Source organism: Paramormyrops kingsleyae, chromosome 16, assembly GCF_048594095.1.
Source record: "Paramormyrops kingsleyae isolate MSU_618 chromosome 16, PKINGS_0.4, whole genome shotgun sequence".
NCBI lineage: Eukaryota > Metazoa > Chordata > Actinopteri > Osteoglossiformes > Mormyridae > Paramormyrops > Paramormyrops kingsleyae.
Window position 1 is genome coordinate 6133082 of NC_132812.1, and position 18317 is coordinate 6151398.

The window sequence follows — 18317 nt, forward strand, 5'->3', positions numbered from 1 at the left end:
TTAGTACTAACAGGTTTTGTTTTTATTTACTGCAGCATCTTCATTTCCAAATGCAACCAAGAACCAAAAAACAAAGGATACTTTTTGAGACTTTGGGAGCAGACTGCCAACGGACAAGTATACAGCTTGATATGGATCATTTGGTAGATACAGGTGGGACTCTGCCATAGTAATATTGCATAATTCATTTATATCTGAATCGCAGGGTATGGTTGACCGAAAGACACATTCATTTTTGCACAGTTGAACATGGTCATCTTCACCCTGGTTTAGGAAATCTCTTGTCCTGTACAGTTCAGGCATAGCATACATCACATTAGGCCGACCGCTGGGGACATTCATGTTTTTGGATGGCCTGATGGTGTGTGCATTCCAAACTTGTGCAGTGTCATCCAGCTCATCCTGATAAAAAGAATATACACACAGATTTACGCAGGCAACTAATAATCCCAAATTATGTATGAACCTAACAAGAGCATTACAATACGAGGTGGTATCAAAAAGTTTCAAGGCTAGTTTTGTGACACACCGACAGATGTATTGCTGTACAAGGGGACTATTTTGAAGCTGATAGCGTGTAAACATAGATAAATAAAGTACTTTCTTGTAGAGGTGGCCGATAAAACGATATTATCGATTAATTTGAATTTACAGTTCAGGACGATGTGTTTTTATTACTTATTTTACACGCGAGCGCCAAAAGTGGAACTAATGCGACACACCGTTGTTCATGGGTAAATTAGCGCGGCGCACCCAAATACTGTAGCGGATTCACAAACAACATGGCAGTGGTTCGGTTTTGTGCTGTCAGACACAGACCAAACAAGTCCTCGTTGCAAAGTCTGTTTAAAAACTGTTGCAACCAAAGGAAGCAGGACGACAAATTTATTCCAGCACCTAAAGCAGAGGCACAAAGCGGAGTGGGAGAAGTACAGCTCTCAGCGAAATGAAAATACCCACAGCACCAGCACAACATCCAAAGTTAAGCAAGCAACCGTCCCTGACACTTTTTCGAACTGTGTGCCATATGATAAGAATGGGTCACAGTGGAAGGCAATAAACGCTGTCGCGATGTATATTGCAAAAGACATGGTGCCCATACATACTGTCGAAAAGCCGGGATTCATTAACATGCTAAAAGTTTGTACAAGTTTCTAAAAGTGTTTACAACGGCGTGGGCTGCCATCTCACTTATGCACATCTTTTTGGCTTGTCAGATTGCACTTTAACTCTAAAGAAAAAAAACAAAACCAAAATAAAGTTAAAACTTGTTTTGAACCATTTATTTGTCATCTGTAGTTTGATTTTGAGTAGGGGAGGGGAAAATCGATTAAAATTGAAAATCGGATTTATTGTGAAAATTATTATTATTTATTGTGAATATTTTTAGGCCATATCGCCCAGATCTACTTTCTTGTAGACAGAGCTAGTCTCAACTTTTTGATACCACATCATATGACATCTACACACCATATTCTTTAACTTTATTCCCTACCCCCTCTCTGCCTCATTCTCTCCTGTGTAATTTCCCATCCCCTCTTCTTTTTCTCTATCCTTTGTTTCTCCTTCTTGTCTGTTCCTGCTCTTACCCCTTGTTTCTCACAAACATACACACATACAACACTATATGAAAACATTGTAATTCATGAACTGACCTGGATAAGTCCCATGCAACAGAACTGGAGGAGGTTTTTATCCAGAAGCCCGCCATCAAAGAATCCATTGTCTCTAAGGTCTGCAAACAAGCATAACCAAAACTCTACGCACTGGTTGCGAAGAAATCCCCACCAATATTCAATTCTTTGATTGGCAATGCTGGCTCCCTCCAGGTAACTGTCAAGGGTATTGTCTGGCTGAGTAGGGAGTTGTGGCATTGTTTACGTAAACAGATAGATCAGTACATGCACACACAGTGTAGTATGGAATGTCTAACAGCTGTAAATAAAAAGAAAATAAAAGTGACCATGCAATATGAAAAACCAAACATCACTCTGACAAAGCAAGAAAAAAGAAAGAAAAAACCCTCCCACCCCCCGGCTGAAGCGCCCTGCCAACCAAGAAATACCAGAGACATTCAGATTGCTCCACAGCAACATCTAAGACAAGTGCCCCTAAGAGTTCGTGATATAAGAAAAATATGAAGACAACACAGTAATAACATTTACCCCTTTAAAGTGGCTCATATAGATATAGTCCCAAAGGCAAATAGAAATGAGAAAAAGGGAACAGCATAACAATCAAGAACAGTGAGATAACCAATTGGCCTACCATGCGGCCAGCATCGTTCTCAGACTGTAGCACCGGAGGAGACCACAGAGTCCATTGCAGTGGCCGGGACAAAATTGCGCGTTGGTTTTCAATACCGCCCATTATGATGTTACCACCTTCCAGTATTATATCAGTGCCTGATGGTTGGGGGTGCAGGGCATTTGGGCCCGGCTGCTTGCTGTTGTCGGGTATAACTGTCAATACCCCAACAGGAACCTGTGTATGATCTGCAGTGACATCTGATTCCTGCAAACATAGAGGAGGGTTGAGACAATAAGGTGAAAATTTCCAACGCAAAAAGCGTCACTTGATAAATCCCTGCTATATAATAGCTGCAATACTTACAAAACACACTTTGAAGAAATCGCTGCCATCATCGCCGAGAAGAATTGAAAGACAGTGCAGGACAGCCGTCTGAACTGCTATGACATCAGAGGCCTAACATTAAGGAGAAGCAGTTACTTAACACTTAGAAGTCTATGGTATTTTACTAGTTTTGTTTTTTCCTTGACATTTCAACATAAAAACTTGCAAAAACTTTCCATGCCAGTGTCTGGTTATCATTTTTTTCAGCACAACCAGATATGTGAATTTGCCGTAATTATTAATAATTAAGTCTAATTTTGACATACTGTATCAACACATTGGACCCATACAACACAAGCAAAATAAAGTCAGAATAGTAAAAAGGTGTATTTTTCATGGTGAAAACCACAAACACGTTCAATAAACATGATTTAGTAGGTTAGGGTCGCCCATAACCCTAACCCTAATCTTAGTAAATGATATTATACTAGAAATAAAATATATTCTAAAACAAGCAAAAATTAAACTATGTGCGCCTCTTTTACAACACAATTCAGGCACCAGAACAGTGACCCAGACTAAAGGAAAACTCAAATAACAATATAACAGATTTTACTTTCATGATGTATACTATAATTTGGCCACTAGATGGCGGCAGGCGCGTGATCCTTGAGGCACCGATGCGTCAATAGACTCCCGAGGAGATCATTTAATATGTACTCCTCCAGTGTTTTAAGTTGTATACACTCAGTTGTCAGTTTACTAGCTGCACCTAGTTAAAATTTAGTTAGTCTAATCCAGCAGTCTTGCAATAAATACCCCTTCATGAAAGTCAGAATAATCAGTTTTTGCTCAGACCTTGTCAACTCATAATTTTGGCGGCTGTAGTTTGTGTGGCTGATATAAACTAGATAGACAAAACAGAATCACCTGTCAGTTTAACAGTAGAGCAAACTACAGCCATAATAAGATCATAATAAGGTGTTGATTCAATGATCATTGAATCAACAAAAAGAATATTAACACCTTCATTAAGGATTTATTGCAGGATTGTTGGATTAGACTGACGTAGTTTTAGTTTGACGTAATTAAATTTCAATTGAGTATATACACTCACCTAAAGGATTATTAGGAACACCTGTTCAATTTCTCATTAATGCAATTATCTAATCAACCAATCACATGGCAGTTGCTTCAATGCATTTAGGGGTGTGGTCCTGATCAAGACAATCTCCTGAACTTGCAGGCTGGCACACGCGGGGCCCCTAGGCTTAAGCCATATCTAGCCTGTGCGTTAATCCGCCCCTGCATACAATGTATAGTTGGCTATTGCTTCAAATATACCCATGCTACTCATTTCTTGTGATTAAAGATCATCTACTTACACAAGACAGTTCAGCTTCACATATAGTAAATACATTCAGAAAAATGTTTTAGTGGCAGAAAATATAGTTTAATAATTTATGATAATATCCATAAGAAAGCTTAAAACAAAATGAATCAAAGTGAAATTGCTGTTGGTAAAAAAATAGGCTAATGAAAGGGACAATAAAATGAGTAGTACATTTAATTTTATTTAATTAAAAGGTTAGTCAAAACAGATTGTCTTTTACATTTTTTCCACTTTTCTTTTAGATTGACTGCTATGCAATCAACAGTATGTCAGATGAACATCTACTGGCATACGTCCCAAGATTTGGAGACCGGATAGCGATTAGACAGTACTCCAAAAGAGAAGTAGCTGCATTACAAGATAACACCGCAGTATCTAAAGCCACAGAAAACCTCATGTCAAAATTGCAAGGAAAACGGGACAGAAAGAGGAAGCATTGTGATAATCGTTCAGAAAAACTCAGTGGAAACACAAATGCCCAGAAAACTGAACGAAGTTTCCAAATGGGACTGTTTGAAGAGGTCCATGGGATTTCTTCATACTTTAGACCCAGGTCAAAGTAATGTTGAATTAGTCCAAATCTATCCATCCTATAGGGTAAGGAATAAATGATGTGAGCTTAAAGTGGATGGAAGCCTAAGGGTAGACAGACAGAGAGAGAGAGAGTCAAGGTTATTTAATAGGTTATCTAAAATAAAGCATTCATGAATTATTTTATGAAAAACATACTGTCTTAAGTGCACTCACTTAGAATTATAAAAAAAATAATAATGTTGATAAAAATAATAATAAATACTATTATTTGTATTATTGTTGTGGTTGTTATTTAATTATTACTATTTTTATTATTACATTTAGGCATTTCGAATAAACTTTTATCCTTACAAAGAGAAACAAAGCAATTAGTATAAACTGTTTGTCATATAATAATAAAGAGCTAAGATCATGACAAATAAACAAGATTTTGACACACATCATTCTTATTAAATTTCTGTATTCCACCATGTACCCGCTAGAATCACTGTAAGCATACAGTTAAAACAATGTGATGTTTTCCACTTAATAATACACAATAAAACAATATACAATTAGATTCATTAACACGTACCTGGGAGTTTGCTATTGTTCTAAAATGAATCCAATGAGTAGGCTACAGTTTACAGTCCCGTGGGAACAGATTGCGAAAGCGTGCGCACGGATTATGAATCTGTGGGTACGGATTCAAAAACCGAACGTTCGGTTTACAAAATTTGAGCGCACGGATTGGAAATTCGTGGGTACGGTTTATTAATCCGTGGGCACGATTTGTTAAACCGAGGGAACAGTTTAAGAATTCGTGGGTACGGTTTATAAACTGAGGGAACGAATTGCAAATCCGTCGCCACGGATTGTTTTTTTTTCTCCTGCAGGTGACGCTGCGGGCTCCGTAGGAAAAAGAAAAATAGAGGAAGCAAAAAAAAATCCAAGATGGCTGAACGTAATGCCGAAGTATTATTGCTGATATGAACTTTAAAATATTGTTGCTTTGGACGAGATTTGTCCGTAAGTATGAGAGATGATAAAATAATAATAGTCTTTTTGTTTTGTTTAAAAATGGTATAATTTGTACGTTTAAGTGAGTATGAACGGTTTATCTTGTTAGCTTGCAGTAAGCGTGTAACAAGCTAGTTTGCGATATTAGTTAGCTAATGCAATATTGTGTACACTCACCTAAAGGATTATTAGGAACACCTGTTCAATTTCTCATTAATGCAATTATCTAATCAACCAATCACATGGCAGTTGCTTCAATGCATTTAGGGGTGTGGTCCTGGTCAAGACAATCTCCTGAACTCCAAACTGAATGTCAGAATGGGAAAGAAAGGTGATTTAAGCAATTTTGAGCGTGGCATGGTTGTTGGTGCCAGACGGGCCGGTCTGAGTATTTCACAATCTGCTCAGTTACTGGGATTTTCACGCACAACCATTTCTAGGGTTTACAAGGAATGGTGTGCAAAGGGAAAAACATCCAGTATGCGGCAGTCCTGTGGGCGAAAATGCCTTGTTGATGCTAGAGGTCAGAGGAGAATGGGCCGACTGATTCAAGCTGATAGAAGAGCAACTTTGACTGAAATAACCACTCGTTACAACCGAGGTATGCAGCAAAGCATTTGTTAAGCCACAACACGCACAACCTTGAGGCGGATGGGCTACAACAGCAGAAGACCCCACCGGGTACCACTCATCTCCACTACAAATAGGAAAAAGAGGCTACAATTTGCACGAGCTCACCAAAATTGGACAGTTGAAGACTGGAAAAATGTTGCCTGGTCTGATGAGTCTCGATTTCTGTTGAGACATTCAAATGGTAGAGTCAGAATTTGGCGTAAACAGAATGAGAACATGGATCCATCATGCCTTGTTACCACTGTGCAGGATGGTGGTGGTGGTGTAATGGTGTGGGGGATGTTTTCTTGGCACACTTTAGGCCCCTTAGTGCCAATTGGGCATCGTTTAAATGCCACGGCCTACCTGAGCATTGTCCATCCCTTTATGATTACCATGTACCCATCCTCTGATGTCTACTTCCAGCAGGATAATGCACCATGTCACAAAGCTCGAATCATTTCGAATTGGTTTCTTGAACATGACAATGAGTTCACTGTACTAAAATGGCCCCCACAGTCACCAGATCTCAACCCAATAAAGCATCTTTGGGATGTGGTGGAACGGGAGCTTCGTGCCCTGGATGTGCATCCCACAAATCTCCATCAACTGCAAGATGCTATCCTATCAATATGGGCCAACATTTCTAAAGAATGCTTTCAGCACCTTGTTGAATCAATGCCACGTAGAATTAAGGCAGCTCTGAAGGCGAAAGGGGGTCAAACACCGTATTAGTATGGTGTTCCTAATAATCCTTTAGGTGAGTGTATGTTTTCAGTTTTACTATGGTCAAAGAGAAGGCAATGGTCAGAGGCCATTCTTCAATAAATCAGCACAAAAAAGGAAAATAAGTCTGGTTATTTGAGCATCGTCATCACACTGTCTAGCTGGTGAAAACTAGGGAACTCAGCGTGAGGACAGCACAGTAAAAGGACATTTGTGCAGCAGGCACAACCACGGGGAGATATATTAAGCGGAGGCGTGACCACGGGGAGGCTGGGGTGGGCACTGCCCCCCCAGAGACAAGCCGTGCCCACCCTGCGAAATACTCTGTCTGTCCAATGAAAACATTTGATTTTCAAAACTGAGTTGCTTTCCAATTGGCCCGTTTGAATTAGGGGCGTATCCGTCAATGCCTCCTCCACTAGACATGCATGTGCTGCTCACGGTTCACTTCGCTACGCATTTTGCAGCACGTTTTGAAACTGTTGACCGCAATCTTTAATTAAAACAGCGTATACGCTCCATTCTTCTTTTATATTCTGGTTGGTAATAGCAAAAGCTATGCTTAGGTGGCTTATTAAAAAGTCCGTACCTTCAACCTCTGTCCCTCCGCAAGCTGCTGGCTCCACGGTTGAGCCCAGCACCGCTGCTACCAACACGGAGCATAGCGCACCCACGTCGGGAACTGAAACTCCTACACAATCCTCCAGCTCTGCGCCCGTCGGCTACTCCAAACCTCTGCCTTCAACAAAATATACAGTCCGGTCTGCCTGATTTAAATATGGATAGCCCATCCCAGCCAATTTTAATTCATTATCCCAAGCGCGCATTCGGAAAGACACTCGGATGTTTTAGTGCAGGGGTGTCCAATCTTATCCGCAAAGGGCCGGTGTGTATGCGGGTTTTCGCTGCAACTCCCTAATTAGATTACTAATTAGAGGACTGATTGGCTGAAGTGTCCTCACACCTGGGTTTGAACAGCTGACCTACAGGTTATCCCAAAAACCTGCATACACCCCGGCCCTTTGCGGATAAGATTGGACACCCCTGTTTTAGTGCAAGCTGGTATCAGTCTCGATCATGGCTTGAATATTCTGTTGTCCGTGATGCCAGCTTTTGGTTTGCCTGCCGCAAATTTAGTGTTTCCAATTCGGACCGCGAGGACATATTCACCAAACATGGCTACACTAATTGGAAAAAAGCTCTAGAAAGAGACGGTGGCTTCCAAAAACACGCATCTAGTATCCTGCACGTCAGAGCCATGTCTGGCTGTTATCGGCGCCGGGCAGAGACGGGTGAAAGCATAGTTCAACTACTGGGTACAACCAGTGCTTGAAGTGGGCCGGAACGCAGTTCCGGAACTTCTGTATTTTCGTCTTTTGGGTTCCGCCACTTTTTTCTGTGTCCGGTACTTACTGAAACTGATCCGACGCAGCGACAGTGGCCCGAGAATAGACAATATCACAAGACCGATAAAAGACTACATGTTGTTTTAATGGTTTTTCAGTATTCCATTTGTGAATTAGAAAAAAGTAGCCTATGCCTATAGGTTATTGCTTGGAAGAATGATTGAATTAAAATAGTTTTTGAACCAACACCTCCTAAAGACTTGATTTTTTTTTCAAATGGTAAATGGACTGCATTTATATAGCGCTTTTCTACTCTTATGAGTACTCAAAGCGCTTTACAATACATGCCTCACATTCACCCATCCACACTCACATTCACACACCAGTGGCGGAGGCTGCCATGCAAGGCGCCAACCTGCACACCGGGAGCAATTTGGGGTTCAGTGTCTTGCTCAAGGACACTTTGATGGGGTCAGAAGGAACCAGGGCTTGAACCTGCAACCCTCCAGTTGCTGAACGATAGCACTACCTCCTGCGCCACCATCTTCCCCAACAAATGTCAAATGTTGGAAAATTAGAGTTCCTGCACTAATTTTTTCCCACTTCAAGCACTGGGTACAACCCAGATAGAAAAGAATAGATATTATGTGAAAAGCATTGGGGAGGCCGTTCAGTTCCTTGCAGTCAATGGACTGGCTCTACATGGTCACAATCACGAAGGTGGGGAGGAGGGACTTTTCCTTAAGTTATTCGATTACACAATCACAAAAATAATAAAAGTTCCATGGTCTCTGTTAATTTTTTATTGAACAATGGGTTATGATTTATGCCATAATTTTTGCTTTTATATGTTATATAAAATGAAGTTATTATTATTTGACCCCCCTACAAAAATGGGGATGGATGGATATTTTTTGCCCCCCCAGCCAAGCCAAATGCCCACCCACACATGATGTTCTAGTCACACCTCTGATATTAAGCGCACCAACTATGAGCCTACGGTCAGGAAAGCGATATCTACCAGATCTTCCAGAAGAGGAAGAAACACCAGACCAAAGAGAAACAGTACAAGTACGCAACGAAGACGACATGGAGAACAATGATAATGCAAGCAACGCAGACACACAGGCCGAGTCTATAGACTCGTACATTCAAGTGTTCATCCACAAGTTCTGCAACACTTAAAGCACGAGCAAAAGCTGAGACTGCACGTGCACAGCTGGCATACTCAGAAAGAGAAGCAGCTATAATGAAACAAAAAACTGAACTTGAGGCTAATTTACATATTTTGAGTTGTCAAAAGACTGTTGCAGTTGTAGAAGTTGCAGTTTATGAAAAGGAGGGACTCTCAAAAAGTGATCTGAGCTTTCCGTTGGTGGGACCACCCGCCAGTCCAAAACGCACAGCAGAGTACGTACAAAAACACTCAGATATTTTCCTTGAAGGATTCACATTAAAAGTAGATCCACTCGCCTGTCACAAAGCTGCACGTGAACAATGTGAAAAGGCTATGAATGCAGAGATAGACAATGACAGCTCACACAGTGCTCAAAAGGCTAATGTTAAAGTGGAGCTCCAACCACAGCAGAGAGAGAGAGAGACTGAATTCCCCCAAACTTCATCCATTCAACACTCTTCAAATGTCAACAGAGACACAGGGTGTCCAGGATATTACAGAGTACCTGACACGGAGAGAAATGTTCAGTATAGGACTCTTGACGACCACCCAGAGAACTACTATGCGTGGAAAGTGTCATTTCAAAATGCTATTAAAGACTTGCATGTTACAGCTCAAGAAGAGCTAGATTTAATGATCAAATGGCTTGGAGCTGAGTCTGGTCAGCAGACCAAAAGAATCCGCTCAGTCCATGTCTTTAATCCAGCTGCAGCTCTCAACCTTGTGTGGCAAAGACTCGAGGAATGTTATGGGTCCCCTGAAGTGGTGGAAAATGCAACTGCTGAAAATAAGTATTGAACGCGTCAACATTTTTCTCAGTAAATATATTTCTAAAGGATCTATTGACATGAAATTTACACCAGATGTCGGTAACAACCCAAGTAATCCACACATACAAAGAAATCAAAACAAATAAGTGCATAGATTAAGTTATGTGAAATAAAGTGAAATGACACAGGGAATAAGTATTGAACACGCTTACTGAAACTTATTTAATACTTAGTAGAAAAGCCTTTGTTGGTAATGACAGCTTTAAGACGCCTCCTGTATAGAGAAACTAGTTGCATGCATTGCTCAAGTGTGATTTTGGCCTATTCTTCCACACAAACTGTCTTCAAATCTTGATGTTTATAGGGCCTCTCCTATGAACTCTGATCTTTGGTTCTTTCCATAGATTTTCAACTGGATTCAAGTCTTGTGATTGACTGGGCCATTCTAGCAGCTTTATTTTCTTTCTCTGAAACCAAGCTCTTTTATATTAAGACACGCTCAGGCACTTACAAGCTCAGAACATGCTCAGGACTTTCAGATAATGTCGGCAGAACAACATTAAACTTCATGATCGAGTCAATGGATGGTAAAGCTCCCACTCCCAAACCTGAATGAATGTGACATGATTCCAGACGACAGAAGAGAGATTCCATCTCCACAAGATTCCACGTCGCACCAGAGGACTAATGTCAACATCTAGCTTCATCAATGCGCTAAGGAGATTTTTCTGCATCCGTGGACCTGCTCAAATACTCTGCTCTGATAGAGGAACAAATTTTATGGGAGCATGCAAGGAGTTGCAAATTGATCACAAATACACAGAACTGAACTCTTACCTACAGGAGAAAGGATGCACGTGGCTGTTCAATTCCCCACACTCCTCACACACGGGTGGATCGTGGGAAAGACTTATTGGAGTTGCGAGGCGCATCCTAGATGGTATTCTGTTGAAAGCCGTGCATGTCCAACTCACACATGAAGTGTTAAGTACATTCATGGCAGAAGTAATGGCCATAATGAATGCAAGACCACTTGTACCAGTCTCAACCGATCCAGGCAAATCAAACCTTCTTACTCCAGCAATGCTCCTCACCCAAAAGGTCAATGCATTATCTGCACCAACAGGAAGCTTTGCACCTCCAGAACTCTACTCAAAGCAATGGAAGCAAGTACAGTGATTGGCAGACTCATTTTGGAAACAGTGGAAAAGTGAATATCTTTCAAAACTACAACAAAGGAGAAAATGGACTGGTGATAAACCGAACATAAAAGTTGGTGATGTTGTGTTATTGAAAGATGCTCTCGCACACAGAAATGACTGGTCCATGGGAAAGGTTGTAAGAACATTTCAGAGTAAGGACAATAAGGTTCGAAAAGCAGAAGTAAAAACCGTGAAAGATGGAAATGAAAAAGTGTTTTTGAGACCCATCGCTGATATGGTTTTGCTTTTATCAAGTGATAAAAATGTTATAGCCGTAACCTGTTCAAAATGTTTCATAGAAAAGTTGGTTTGTAGTGGCACAATTGTATTGTACCAGGCGGGGAGTGTTCTGCCTTTTATAAGTTACGCTAGATTATACAGTTTCGTAAACTGCCCTAAAGCTTCCTCTAGTGGCTGCTTTGTAATATTGTTTTGGTTTCGTTGGAAAAAGAAAAATAGAGCAATCAAAAAAAAAAAAAAAAAAATCCAAGATGGCTGAACGTAATGCCGAAGTATTATTGTTCTAAGCTGATATGGACCTTAAAATGTTGTTGCTTTGGACGAGATTTGTCCATAAGTATGAGAAATGATAAAATAATAATTGTCTTTGTGTTTTGTTTAAAAATGGTATAATTTGTACGTTTAAGTGAGTATGAACGGTTTATCTTGTTAGCTTACAGTAAGTGTGTAACAAGCTAGTTTGTATTTGAGAGAGTGTTAACTAACCTGTGCAATTTTCAGCAGTGCAGCTGAAGTAGATTTAGATTAACCAGGGGATGCCACTTCCGGCAGGTGGTTGCTGAAAAAGGCATCCCCTTGGATTTTGCATTTCGGCAGCTCCCATCATCAATTACATAATAATAATAGATATTTTATTGATCCCCATGGGGAAATTGTCTTTACACCTTGCTATTAATAAAGATTGAGCAACAAATTATTTTTTTTAGTGAAAAGAACAAAAGTGTTACTGTGCATCTGATACACACTTATAATGTAACAAGCCTTATATTGCCACGTTCATGTCTGCTGTTTTGAACTTTTGAATCGATATTAACAGGCACGTGACAGCCTATTACGTAACAAACCGTTTTCAGATCAGCGACCTGTTTTATTTGTTTTATGTTATATATCTGTATTTTAACAAAATACAATATCATATGATGTGTTACATACATTTTATGAGTTTACAAGTTACAAAAGAGAGCTTTCCTTTCACTGTTTTCAGTGGTGCGTGCTCCCAAGACAGGCATGCATTCTACAGCAGGGATGCCTTTTTCGGCATAACACCGGCGATTATGGAAGTAAATTAATGACAAAAGTCATTGATGAAAAAAAACACACGTTGAATTACACTTATCGAATAAAAACGCATTACATTAATGACGCTTTGAATTTTTGGGGACTGTAATGTAATATGTGCATACATTTAAACATTTCAACTGAAAACGTTGATGTTTTTTTCATCAATGACTTTTGTCATTAATTTACTTCCATAGGCGATCCCCACAAAGGTTTTTAGTAAAAGATAATTGCCTTTTGATAGAGAATGAAAATTACACATAAGAAAGCCATGTAATTCTCTTTAATAAGGCTTACTGCAAGAACAGATGTGAACACTGTCCTGGACTTATAGATTAAACAAATAAATGCAACAATTGATTCTTTGATTGATAAAAAAAAATGTCGCTGAACGTTTGAAAAGCAAACTTATACCCAAATTGATTCAATACTGTACCCGTTTTGATTCTGAACCCGAACTTACTCTGACTGCAGCATCTAATAGGCAAACTAATGATAATACTGAATTAAAAGGCCATGTTCGGGATAGGCATGTGGTAAAGAAATATAAATTCATGCTATTTAAAGTTAATAGTGAAGTGTCTGCAACTGTGCTATCCTAGGACTGGACGATATGGCAAAAATGTATATCACGATATATTTCTTAATTTTGGTCGATACGATATAATTCCGATATCGATATGGACAATATTAAAAAGCCTCAGGAAAAAACTGCCGAGGACACACACAATGGATGTCTGCAAACTGAATTTGCAAAGTCTATAATACCTCCAGTCTCCTCCTATTAAAATTATATCATTTTTTTTTTTTAAATAAAAACAGTACTAAAAAAAATAAGGTTCACTTTTTATTTGTATTTAGCCTTTACAAACAAGAAATGTGAAATAAACTATCAGATAAATAAAACTCTCAGACTCAGCTTATTAACAATAATATATTTCCATTTAAACTAGAACAGGCTGATTATTCATATACAGTCAAACCCGGTTATGTCGCCGGCCTAGGGGGTTGCCAAAAAGTGTCGAGATAACCGATGATCGAGATAACCGAAAACCAATATGGCAGCAATATATTAACATGTGCTTGAAATTTATTTATGTGCGTTAATAACTGAGGATGTACATGCACGGGTTTTTGGTGTTTTTGGCATTGCCGCAATTTGTTTGACGCGATCGGCATGCTATAAATATGTACATACATCAGGGCCGGTTCTAGACATGCATATATGAGGGGGCAGACAGAAATGTGAAGGGGGCACATGGTGGCGACAAAGGCGGGAAAGGGGTGGGGTGGTGCTCTGGATAACTGTTTTTGTCATGTAATTGAATTGCACTTTGTCAGGCCTCTGCCCTAAGACCTGTCCAACTTGGGTGTCCCACCTGAAGGCTAAGCTTCTGCTGGTGTAGCTCTTAGGGTCACTGAGGCACGCAAAGCCCCTAACCACAGTAAGGTGGCAATCCCTCAGGGGGAAAACTGAAAAGTAAAACAACAAAAAATAAAATAAAATATTCCTCATCAGATTAAAACAAGTAAAAACATGATGTTTACCTTAATTGGATGGCCTATATCAAACATATTTGAACCCAACAAAACACTTTTCACTATTGCCAATATTACCAAAACTAAAAAGGGTAGGCTAAGTTATGAAAAAGAAAAAATCAATTCACCGAGTCTTGAAATATAAAACTGAAAAATAGGATCGGTCAGGGTTCATTTCACTACATGTTGTACTTGTTATAACTATGTATGTGACGAATAAAGAATCTTGAAATCACAACGAACAAGTCGCTCAATGAGAATGAATGACGTAACCGACTGGCTAAGCTGCTTCTAGCACCGAGGTGGTTAAAATGGTACGGTCCACACTAGGGGTGTCTGAAATCGTTTTACATAAAATTTTCCTACAAAGTGAGGTTATCTTTCTTTAAAAAAAAAAAAAAGAAAATTGTTAAGACCTCTCCCCCCCCCAAACTGCTATTTTTGTCTATTTGTGGGGTTCTTGATCGGGGGGTACAGTACCCCCCGATCAAGACCCCCCCCCCAAATAGACAAAATGATGATTTTGACGAGAGAGATTGCTGCTTCCTCTAAACCTCCCGCAATCGCGCAGCTCATTTCGCTCTGCCCTGCCTACTGAGAAACTGGCTCATTTGCATACTAACAGTGATTGGATGTTTAGCTGGGGGGAGGGTGAGTGGGGGATCTCTGCCGAGTGCCGTGTGAGCCCGTGCACAAACAGAACGCGGAGGGAAAGAGCGAACAAGAAGTGAAACTTATTATCTCGTTTGTGCCTTTTTCAATGGATTTTTCAGCTACTGTAGTAAATCTTGTCCATATTCAGTTTGTGGGTAATTATTATTTTCTTCCTCAACTTCTAAAAGTTTGATTTAAGGGGGCAGGACGTTTGCTTAAGGGGGCGTTGCCCCCTCTTGCCCCAGTGTAGAGCCGGCCCCGACATACATATTGCTTAACAAAAGGCATATGTGCACCAACTAACAGCAGAGATTTACCAGTATACAATAAAAACCACCGTTGTTTCTAGATACAAACCTTTAATTATATTCTCTAACATTGAAAATACAAAGATCGCTCACAAAATCACAAAAAACCTGCGGGGTGTACTGTAGTTCGTTTTTACAAAAAGCTAACCAGTGTCAAAATTAAATTCACGAGTCATTTCCCTCTGACACAGCTCTGAAAAGTATCATACACGCGGATACTATGGTTTCTTTACAAAGTCTAAAATGCTTTGTTGCTTTTGCCTTTAACAGTCTGCTTGAAAACAAATGCTTCAATATTATTTATGCTGTCTAAAAAAGTTTTACCTGGATCGCGTTTCACAGCTGCAGTGTTCAGCAAATTACCATGCAAATGCGATTTGAATACGCGCTGTTTAGCACTTGTGATACATTTTTAAAAGCCGGCGAATCGTCACGGGGATGGAGATAACCGATGTTAAGTGGCGATTTTGGCCCTCTTTTGTGCTCAAGATATTAGGGTTCGGAGACATAAAAGAATCGACATAACCGATGAGAAAATGCTAAGACAAAGGGGAATTTGGCGGTTCCCTCTATACATTTGGTATATTCAAATGTATATCGAAATATCGGAAATGTGTTTAAAAATCGTATCACCGTTATTGAAAAAAATTCTATCGCGATATATATTGATATCGAATTATTGTCCAGCCCTAATATATATATATATATATCCTAAACTAAGGCATAAATTAAAATGGCCTTTACTCTCTGTATTCTTGTACATTTATAGGAGGCATAAAAAAAAAGTTCTGACTGGATTGTATCTCCTGGATGAGGTAGGAATGGTGTGTGTATGTTCATGTGTGTGTAAGTGAATGTGAGTGACAGTGTGTGTGTGTTTAAGTGTGTTACAGAATGAGTGTGTGTGTGTAAGTGAAGGTGAGTGACAGTGTGTGTGTGTTTAAGTGTGCTACAGAGTGAGTGTGTGTGTGTAAGCCTTTAAAGGAGCATGTGGCAGTTGGATAATTCAGTGTCTCAGAGTTTTACTGACCCAAGGCTGTTGGGGGAGGAGCGGTGGGTAATTTTAATATAATATTTATAACATTATAATTATGTAATATTATTCATATTAATCTAAATCTGCACACTAATATTACTAAAGCCTTGAAATGGATCTAGTTGAGTACACCCCATGCTCCCCTTTAGACTCACTCCTGCATGCTGCAGGTATCACTGCGACAAAGTGTGACGGCTGCTGTCAGCCTGCTGCAAGTTGCCAAATTTAAATATTGTGTCAAACTAAGCTAACAGTCTATCTGCATACAAAGAGCTTCTATTTTAACTTGTATAGGCTTCTATTTTAACTGTAGCATTGCTGCTGTAGAACGGTGGTGAATATGAGCAGCTGAAAGCATTGTTTTTCTTCACCTTTCAGCTTGTTGAACAGCTGGTTTGATTAAGGACTCCTCGCCAGCTCTTTACCAGTACAGCTTTAGTAGCGATTACAAGCACTGCTGTTGTTTTCCTTCACTCCACCCGTGTAACGGAACCGTCTCTTTGCTGTTAGTGTATAGACAGGCCCCAGCTCCATGTTAATTAAACTACGACAGCATCATTTTCACTGCTGTTGTATTATCAGTGTTTTTGTTGAAGAAAAATAGGGGCTGCTTGGGCTGAATCTTGGTATACTTTTTTATTCACACATATGCCCATGAATACGTTTCTATCGCAGGTCTTCGTTTAACCGTAAATGTGAGTGAAACGCTCGCGCTTACCTTGTACTGGCTCCGCTCTGTGGAATGGATGCATAGACTGGGTGCTTTCTGTTGAGATGTTGAATCATTGACGTTGTGCTATTGTGGTAAGCTAATTCTTTTTTACAATGGACACGCTGTACAGTATTTTCGCTTTTCTTCTGTTTGAAATGGTCCCAAAATTTAGACATTTTTCTTCTTTCTCTCAGACTTTCCTCACAATTTCCTTTGTCTTCCTCCAACGCGCCAACGAATCAAACCTGCTACACGTAATGCAGCGTAAGCACACTGTGCGACAGTAATAATCCTCCGTGTGAAACACGCTGATCACTAAGCGGTACATAGCCGTGCGGATTACACGAAGCACCGAAGCAAAGAATTTGCATCGAGGATTTTTTTGTAATCGAATTATTCGAGTTACTCGATGAATTGTTACAGACGTACTCTATACATCCTATCATTTAACAATATCTGTTATATAAATCTCAATTCACTCAGAGCAAAAAAACTATAAAGCTGTCCATTTAATTTACTGCCTTAACAAATGCAGGAATAACATGTAGGTCCGTGCTTAACTGTGGCCTGGAAATAGCCGACATAGTGCGAGAAACATCGTACAATAACAAATATTTTCACATTCCGGTTCAGTCTAACAGTGAAAATAACTTCTAATCAACCGTTGAATAAATGCCAGGACAAGATACCAGGGAGCATAAAGAAACAATTAAAAATTTCACATGTTAATAATAATAATAAAAAAAGATGACTAGCACAGGCGCCCTTTTCACGAACCACATTAATGTTCGGTTTACTTACGCTAGTAGAATCTTGCACTACTTTACTATTTCGATCACACAGTTAAACACCTGTTTGTAACATCTGAAACATGAAACAGTAGTTATTTACTGTACTAACCTGTTTTAGAATTAAAAGAACAGACGGGAGACATCAGCGGTGTTTGGATTCCAGGGGTTTCTTTGTCTATAGAAAATCCCGCCAAACTTCAACTAATGTTCCGTTAGACTATAGCCCCCTCTGGCGGTACACAGTGGAATAGCAATTCTAGTATTGCTTTTGAACAAAATACCTATTAAACACAGTTTTTGCAGTTTTTGACCGTGCTGCAACAGCATTCAAGTGTGTTAGTCCCTGTCTTGTGCCACTCTGCTAAGAAGCTGATTGCTGCAGATTTGGAAAGCATGTTCAGGCCAGACCTCAGTCCAGCGGGAAGCAACAGGCGGCAGAAAGAAGGCAAAATACTTGGATTTTGGTCAGATTATCTTCTGGACTGTGAAGGTTTGTCATTGCATTTTTGTAAAATATTTGCAGATGGTGACAACCCTTTTCGTTTTCCCAGATATTTCACATATATATATATTTTAAAGACACTAAAACACAGTAAATATTGATGTAACCCACTCAAATGGTTAATTCATGTTGGCTTTGTATCT

The 18317-nt window shown here is 39.7% G+C and overlaps 1 protein-coding gene, 1 long non-coding RNA gene and 1 pseudogene across 7 annotated transcripts in view; 2 read left to right on the top strand and 1 right to left on the bottom strand.

Moving 5' to 3' along the window:
- The window catches only part of LOC140578724 (uncharacterized), a 31013-nt gene extending 17475 nt beyond the window's left edge, over positions 1-13538 (top strand). For 2 of the 4 annotated variants that reach the window (XM_072700576.1, XM_072700577.1), the window contains exons 2-4: positions 36-153; positions 5377-5509; positions 10536-13538. In XM_072700576.1, coding sequence (XP_072556677.1) covers positions 36-88 — 53 coding nt within the window. In that variant the 3' untranslated portion in view covers positions 89-153; positions 5377-5509; positions 10536-13538. Of the gene's footprint in view, positions 1-35; positions 154-4209; positions 4753-5376; positions 5771-10535 lie in introns of those variants that run through there. The other 2 variants (XR_011982994.1, XR_011982993.1) reach the window with 2 other exon arrangements.
- Positions 151-17835, bottom strand: LOC111844115 (uncharacterized). Of its 3 annotated transcripts, none has more exons than XR_011982996.1 (5): positions 17782-17835; positions 2614-2706; positions 2269-2514; positions 1656-1735; positions 151-402 (listed from the first exon to the last, which is right to left on the bottom strand). It is a non-coding gene; the product is annotated as an uncharacterized lncRNA (long non-coding RNA). The 3 variants fall into 3 exon arrangements; XR_011982995.1 differs by lacking the exon at positions 17782-17835 and adding an exon at positions 16888-17120; XR_002838306.2 differs by lacking the exon at positions 17782-17835 and having other exon boundaries at positions 2614-4248.
- On the top strand, positions 10819-13538 carry LOC140578723 (uncharacterized; annotated as a pseudogene).
- Positions 17836-18317: the final 482 nt, after the last annotated feature.